The sequence below is a fragment of the Conger conger genome, chromosome 16, assembly GCF_963514075.1.
Source record: "Conger conger chromosome 16, fConCon1.1, whole genome shotgun sequence".
Classification (NCBI taxonomy): Eukaryota; Metazoa; Chordata; class Actinopteri; order Anguilliformes; family Congridae; genus Conger; species Conger conger.
The window spans coordinates 32,122,588-32,131,023 of NC_083775.1; the positions used below are offsets into that span (position 1 = coordinate 32,122,588).

At 42.8% G+C, this 8,436-nt stretch overlaps 1 gene segment (V, D, J or C); it reads left to right on the plus strand.

Moving 5' to 3' along the window:
• The first annotated feature begins 431 nt into the window (after positions 1-431).
• Positions 432-4,770, plus strand: LOC133114166 (Ig kappa-b4 chain C region-like). The segment is given in 3 exon segments: positions 432-447; positions 2,260-2,367; positions 4,340-4,770. Coding segments are annotated over 3 exon segments (441 nt in total).
• Positions 4,771-8,436: the final 3,666 nt, after the last annotated feature.

Here is an 8,436-nt window from a genome sequence, read left to right on the forward strand (position 1 = left end):
TCACAATTTGTAAAGAGGGCTGACTGTAGAAAGCAACAGAAAGGTTAACAAATTATGTTTGAAGGCCGAAACTGTATGTGGGGAAACATTAGCTCAGAAGGTTGAGTGGTCATCTGGCAGTTGGAGAGTGCGCTCCCCTGCTCTGGGTGTGAGGAAGTGTCCTTGAGCAAGACACAGAATTTACCCCTAATTGTTCCCTGCCTTGCAAGGCAACCTTTCACTGTTGGGCTGTGAGTGCATGTGGGAATGAGTGAATAAGACACATTCATTGGAAAGTGCTTTGTGTGGCCTTAGTTACCTGATTCATCAGCTATATAACTGGTCTCCCTAGTGTAACAGGTTACTATTTACTGCTGACTAAAACACCCTAACTAGCGAATAGGCTAGGTTAACAGGCATTTCAGGAGGCTGCAGAAACTCTGCCGAAGGAAATGCCTTACCTGTTGGGTTTGACCCTTGCCTTAGTAGCTATTCCTACTATTGACAAACCAACTGTTGATGGAGTTGGGGCTTTGGGGTGGCTTACTTTTTTCGTTGCAGTGCTGTTCTTTTCACTGCATGCTTTCATGTGTGTGTAGAAGTAGAATATTTTGTGATATATTCATAGTGTCTGTATCTCACCACTTTACAGTGTGTGTGTGTGTGTGTGTGTGTGTGTGTGTGTGTACCTGTGGCAGCTTCACGAGTGAGTGACCTTTAAGTTCCACTTCCAGTAAGTCCTCCACCCTCCACGGACTTGTACCCACACGCACCCAGTAGCGCCCCTTGTGGTGGGGAAGACCTACCGGCTAATTTTGTATTTTTGGGGATCCCGTAGGTTTTTGTGTGGGTTTTTCTATTGTGTTTTTAGGGTTGTAACGAATAAACTGGATGTTTTTATTATTGAATCCTCATCTCTGTTTGTTCATTTAGTTGAACGTACCGATGTGGGGATTGTTCATAAATCCTTGATTTGTACAAACTATTTATTTGGGTGTAATTCCTCCCGTACGGAAAAGAATCTTGGGGTGACTCTTGATAACTGCCTCACCCTGGCTCCACAAGTATCCTCCACTGCCAGAACCTGCAGGTTCTTTCTGTATAATATACACCGTATCCGTCATCTCCTGACTGAGAAAGCCACCCAGCTCCTAGTCCAGGCGCTCGTCATTTCCAGCCTGGATTACTGCAACTCCCTCCTAGCCGGTCTCCCAGCATGTGCCATCAAGCCCCTCCAGCTGGTCCAGAATGCTGCAGCCCGCCTGATCACCAGTCAGCCCAGGTCGGCTCATGTCATCCCGCTTCTCATTGGCCTCCACTGGCTTCCTATTGCCGCACGCATCCGTTTCAAGGCCCTAGTGTTGGCATTTCAGGCTGCTAAGGGGACTGCCCCACCTTACAGACAATCCCTGATCACTCCCTACTCCCCAGCTAGACCACTCCGGTCTGCCAGCTCTGGTTGCCTTACGGTTCCCTCTCTACGTGCACCTGGCGGTCGAGCTGCACGTTCACACCTGTTTTCCGTTCTGGTTCCTCAGTGGTGGAATGACTTGCCTACCACTGTCACAACAGCAGAATCCCTCCCCCTATTTCGACGCAGACTCAAAACCCACCATTTCAAACTCTACCGTAGTCCTCTGTCCTGATTTCCCCTGCCCCTCCTTTCTGATATCCCTATCCTTGTCAAAAAAATGCACTTCTGATGACAACTATGTTTAGAACAGCATTTCCTGTGTATTTTGCTAGTTTCTGGATGTGATGCTCTGACTTATGGTAGAACCTATGCACTTGTAAGTCGCTTTGGATTAAAAGCGTCTGCCAAATGACTAAAATGTAAATGTAAAATGTAAATGTAATTCCAAAGGTGGCGTAATCAGATGGTGTTATGCCATGTCACCCTAGGAAACCATTATCTGTCAGAAAATCATTGCTACTGATCAAGGCAAAACGCCAACTGAATTTGAATTGGCCACTGGCTCAAGAAGTTGTCTTCAAAATTAGGTCTGCTTATGATAAAGCAAATTAAAAATGAATAATTATCACTGTGGCAGCGCTCATCTGCGCATCTCGCACGGCTACCCCTGTCACAATAACGTCATTTATCATTTCTTCTGGATCTATGGAAATGTTATACAGAATGTTTAAATATGTTTAAAATTAATTATTCAAATGAGAGAAAATAAAATAAAATTCATGAGGAGAAACCCGATCAGCTTTCATAATACCATCGTAATGGTCGTTTCAGAATTCTCCAGTAGGGGACTTAAGAACACTACACAGTGGGTCGGATCAACTATCTGTACAACAGGCAGGTTTTTGTACAGCCAGTTAATCATACCCAATCACTGTGGTGGACTTTCGGTGGTGGGACCAAACTGGAAATCGGCAGTAAGTTGCTGCACAATAAGACTTTTCAAGATTTTCCGCAAAAATATTTGGAGATTCGATCAGTTGTTATACACAAATTTTGCTGAAAGTTTTTGCGAATTGCTAGTATTGTATATTTCACATTATATCTTATTACAACCGAGTCAGTCGTTAAACTAGACAGAAAAAAAAAATGAATTTGAAAAGCTCAAGAGAGTAGGATACATTTGTGTAGGATATGCCAACATAAAAAGCTTCGGGTATGCTTTTACACATTATAAATGGTTGACTTAAAATCTGCGTGAAGTCAGAATGAAAAAGGCTTAGTACGGCAGTGTCTCTTGAGCAAGAGGTTTTTGTACGGCTGGTGAATGAGTCTGTATCACTGTGGAGGACTTTCGGTGGCGGAACAAAACTGTCCGTTGGACGTAAGTAATTTCTATTTCAGATATATCCAGATGGATGTTTTTAAATATGTTGTCATTTTTCGATGTTAGATTTCGTTAATCAAATTTTTCATAATTCTCGCGATGCTTAAATAACAGGAATCCTTGTAAGATTAGCCATTGATTTAAAATTATTTTAAATCTTGCCCACAGAAACGCTTTGTAGAGTAGAGTACATTTGCGTAATGATGCATAAAATCAAATAAAATGTGACACATTTTTACAAGCAAATGATTGACTCGTTTGAAAAGCGGCGTGAAGTTGCACTTGAACAGGCATAGGGCGGCAGTGTCTTTTGAGCAAGAGGTTTTTGTACGGCTCGTGAATGAGTCTGTTCACTCGGATTCACTTTCGGTGGCGGAACAAAACTGCCAATTGGAAGTAGCCTAAATAATCTCTCTTTCAGATAGGCTTCGTCCACATCGATATTTTTACTGTAATTTTTAAAATATACTGCAGGTTTCCGACGTTAGATGTTGGTTCAATTATTTTAATAAGCTTGGCAATTTAAACTAGCCCACTAGATTCAAACAGTGTTTTTACCTATCGCATTGATGTTTAGAACACAGTCCTGAATTCACTTTATTCCGTGCAGTACTAAATAAATAGCTCTGTAGCAGTTTGAAGTGCAGCCAGATGTTATTTGTATCACGTTAAATTAAATGATAGAAGTCATGATATAGCCTATGAATCATAACCGGACTATTTTGAATTCTAAAACTTAAAATACCGAAGTCAAAGAGTTCTTTATTTTACATACTTGAATAAAATAGGACTGTACTTATGGTTACGTTATGGTTGTATTGCTGATTCAATTCGTTCGTTTTATGATATTTGACTTTATTTTTGATAATGTTATAATTATAATATATGACCGTATTATTGGATGAATAACATGTCTATTACATGACACATTTCTGTTCTGTAGTCCCAGGCTCGTGTCATAACGTTCCGTAGCTACTCGACACCATTGGTTTGAATCATAAAAAACGAGAAATGTCAATGTACTGAACATTGTTGCTGAATTAGTCAATCATTTGAAGCCATTTTTTATTGTATTATTGTCGAATTTAGCGCGTATTTATTTTGTAAATGAGACGGACCACAAATGAACATTATTCTGTAGGTTTTCAGAGCATAATACCATTATCAACTAACATATAATTGTCAAATCATAAAGTATAATTATAAGGATATAGCAATAAAATATCTGACAGAGATTTGCGCCACTTTTGAGGTGCAAAAGTGGAGCAAAATACAACTGTAACTACTAAGAAACAGTTTTGTTGTGGTGATGCATTTTTCATTGTAAAGTGCAGTCACAGGTTCTGGGAATAATGGAATCCAAGTACATAGAACCTTAAAACATGCCAATGTGCTTTATGCTGTACAAGATGAAGCAAATCAGGATAAATGATCTTCAGACACTGCCTATGAGTAACACCTGACATTCTCTGTGTCTCAGTCATGTGTCATTGTAAGGACAGAATGATTGACACTTGGGGGTGTGTCCACTCTCTGACCTCACGTCTCTGTGTGTCTCCCAGGTGACACAGTTCCCACCCTCACAGTCCTGCCCCCCTCCAGTGTGGAGCTGAAGCAGGGAAAGGCCACACTGGTGTGTCTGGCCAACAAGGGCTTCCCCTCAGACTGGACTCTGCGCTGGAAAGTGGACGGTACCAGTACGAGCTTGGGCGTGGCCGGGAGTGTGGGGGTCCTGGGGAAGGACGGCCTGTACAGCTGGAGCAGCTCCCTGACTCTCAGTGAGAACGACTGGGTGAAGGCAGGGTCACTGACCTGTGAGGCCACAAAGGGCTCCCTGTCTGCCCCCCCTCAGACACTGAGGAGAGCCCACTGTTCTTAGTAGGCCGGGTGGAGGCCCAGCTCACACACTCTGGTCACACTGTTTTTACCCTGTTCTGTCCTCAGCCTCTCTGCTCCTTACTGCTGTCACACTGAGCTGAGCCTGTGTGTGAATCCTTCCCCCAGCCTGAGCTTTCAGTGCTAATATCTGACATGTGCTCTGCTTGTGCTCTTCAACAAATATGCATTCTTATTTGTGTTTGTGTGGTTTTGAGAATAGCTGTTAGATCAATATCATTGACATAATAAAGACTCTTTGAAGAACTACTGTGTCTCTGGCTGTTATTTTTTTAAAGACATTCGTGCTTCTGATGATCCTGTGGTTTTTGGGCTGCCGTTTCTTTGATTAAATCATAATTATATTCTTGCCACGAGAAATACTTTTGCAAAACACACACACATTTACAAGTGATGATAATGATAGATAGCTTGAAGTAAATTGTCAAAGAATAGAAGAATAGATTTATTCATATAATTCACAATTGCCTGATCTGTAGAGTGTTGCTGACATAAGTGTCTGGACAAACCACACAGAAATGCAACCTGAGTATAATAATTACTTTTATTGATTTGTCCAAATAAAATTACTCTTGAACCTAATCTATAGAAATGCAATTTGGCAAAGAATATGGGGCAGCTATGTACTTATAACCTTGATTTTTATATTATTTATGCATAACTTGATGCAGTGTTTAAATGTTATTGGGTTTTTACTGGTCGTAGTGGACTCCACTAGATGGAGGTGATAAGAGACTGTGTGTGAAGGAACTGATCTGGAATCAGTTTATAGTGCTCTCACACAGAGACTAGATGGAGGTGATAAGAGACTGTGTGTGAAAGAACTGATCTGGAATCAGTTGAGGAGGGGCAGTCCCAGCTCTGGAGGCCTGCTGAGAGGAGCAGTGATGTGTGCAGCGTGCTCAGAGCAGTTCTGTACAGCAGGATGTGTGCTCAGCTCACACTAACCCCCTGGGGACGGCCCAGACACCTGGCCACAGTGTTGCTCTATTCTGAGATTGAGTCAGTCCCACCGAGGGACAGCAGAACCAGCCTGCCCCACCTGCACATGCAAATCTGAGTTTCACCCCCACAGCCCAAAATACCCACCACTGAGAGCTGTTTGAACATGAGAGGGTGGAGGGGTCATTTCTGTAGTGAGGTGAGAAAGGGAGGGGGCTGTACCTCACACCTGCTGCAGCATCAGTCTCATATTAGAGATTTCATGTCTGGTGGTTTGGTTTTGTTCATTCTCTTTCTTCTGATACATCAATGTCAGCAAAGAGGGCATTCATTGTGCAAGCAGAGAGGTATAATAGTGATGAGAGGTGATCAAGAGGCACATCTAAAGTAAAGATGTCAATGAATAACACTGAACATGAATAGTCTTGATGTTTACCTAAAAGCACATAGGGATGAAGTAGAGATAAGCATTATGGAAGTGCAAGTTCTAAAGAGTCTTGAGACTGAAATGGGCTGCTGGGTAGATCACTCAGTAAAATCTCCACTTGCAGTAAGTGAGTGAGCAGCATGGTCTCAGGCTGACTGTGACTGGCAGTCCTGCAGGGTCGGTCCATGTTGGCTTTGTGTCGCCCAAGGGGGTTATGGGAGGGATTCAGTCAGCAGGGATAGCAGTGTTCATTGCTGGAGCGCCCCCTGTTGGCCGTCTGGGTGCCTGTGGCGTGCTCTCTGCCCCTGTTGTGTGCATGTGCAGCTTGTGCCTGCAGTGTGAACAGAAGTGTCTGGCTGATGTTGGGTGTTACTTTTGGAAGAGAATGCAGTCTTCTGCTGGCAGTATTGACCATGCTTGGTGTAGTTCACAAACTGGGCGTTCCAACTTTGGTGGGATTGGAGATGAAAACAATGAATGACAAGAGAACAGATTTGCACCAATGCCTTCATCACTTCAACATGGTGACATATCCCAGAGTGGGTGCATTACTTATTCATTCTAATCCTGTGTGAATAAAAGATGTCTGTTTGTTTACATATCCCTTTTAGAAATTCAAGGTTCCCAATAAAACATTTGTTCCCTGAACTGAAACTTTCCGTTCTGGTAATATCAATTACTGAATCATGCCTGAAACACAATGGATGCATGTGCATGCCCCTTGAGTTCTAAAAAATCCCCTAAATTAATAGCATTTGATATTTTCATGCTGAACATTCTCATGTTCATGCTGGTTTGTGCAATGTAATCTGAAAAAGAGGGTACATAATAATATTATTTGATACGTTTATGCTTGTTTAACACTTGAAAAAAATGCTTTGTATTCCCTGGAGTGTGTGACACTGTCATGCCATGACCATTTTTACAAAAATGATGATCAGGTCTCTGTAAGGATTCACATCACAGTAAAATCTGATTCTGTGATTCAGTCCAGCAAAGCTGAGAGTCACTTGCATAGCATCTGAACAGAAACAGCTTTAATGACATGAATGCTGATGTGTGTATTGAACTCAAACCCGCTGATATTTCAAGTCATCTACTTGAAACCCCAACACCCAGGTGATTATTATTGTGATGCCTGTGATGTTGTGGTACAGGAGTGTGTGTGATACACTGTGTGATGTCTGTGATGTTGTGGTACAGGAGTGTGTGTGTGATACACTGTGTGATGTCTGTGATGTTGTGGTACAGGAGTGTGTGTGATACACTGTGTGATGTCTGTGATGTTGGGGTACAGGAGTGTGTGTGATACACTGTGTGATGTCTGTGATGTTGGGGTACAGGAGTGTATGTGGTACACTGTGTGATGTCTGTGATGTTGTGGTACAGGAGTGTGTGTGGTTCAGCAGCAGCTCTGCTATGGGTTCTGTATGTGACACAGAGCAGCTCCTCTTCAGCACAGAGAGGTGTGTGTTCAGGGCTGCAGCTCATTGTGGCCCCCTACAGCCCTGCTGGCAGTATTGGTGTCAGAGATCAGTGCCTCCCCCCTCAGCACCTGCAGTAGGTCCCAGCTGCAGCAGTGCAGTCTCTGTGCAGTCTGACTGAGGGAGGTTTTTGTACGGCTCTGTATCACTGTGTGAACGGAGTGGCTTCTTCCTGCTGACAGTAATAATCTCCTGCATCTTCAGCCTGGACTCCAGTGATTTTCAGTGTAAACTGAGTCCCAGATCCACTCCCACTGAAACGATCAGGAATCCCAGACACGCGAGTTGTGGAGTGTTTAATCAGAAGTTTAGGAGCCTGACCAGGTTTCTGCAGGTACCAGCTGATGTCGTTGTCATCGACACCCACACTGGTTGTACAGCGTAGAGAGACAGTGTCTCCCTGCTGAACAGTCTGAGCTGATGGAGACTGAGTCACAACTATATCTGCCATTGATTCTGAAAAACAAAACATGGAAATGGGTAGAAACATTTTAATTGTTTCAACCAATATTATTGTACAGAAAAAAAAATACAGAAAAATGTTTTGCAATTTCAATGACTCACCCTGTACAAAGAGTCCCAGCATCACCAGCAGAAGAAAGACTGACATCATCATAGTGCTGCCTGTGTCAGTGTCTGTGAAAGGACTGGACAGTCACTGATCAGTACTGGGGGTCTTAAAGTGTGTGGAGCAGTGAGGCAGGACAGGTATGCAAAGCCCCTTCCTCTATACAAATCCTGTCACACACAGTTAGAGAAGCTCTGATGTGTGAACAGCAGTGGGTCTATAGAGGGCTGGGATACATGTTCACTGCAAAAAATATATAAATAAATTTCAGTCCAAATAAGATAAGATATTGCCAATGAGGTCCCACAGTTTTAATATTTACCAATAGGGTAAGAAAATTTC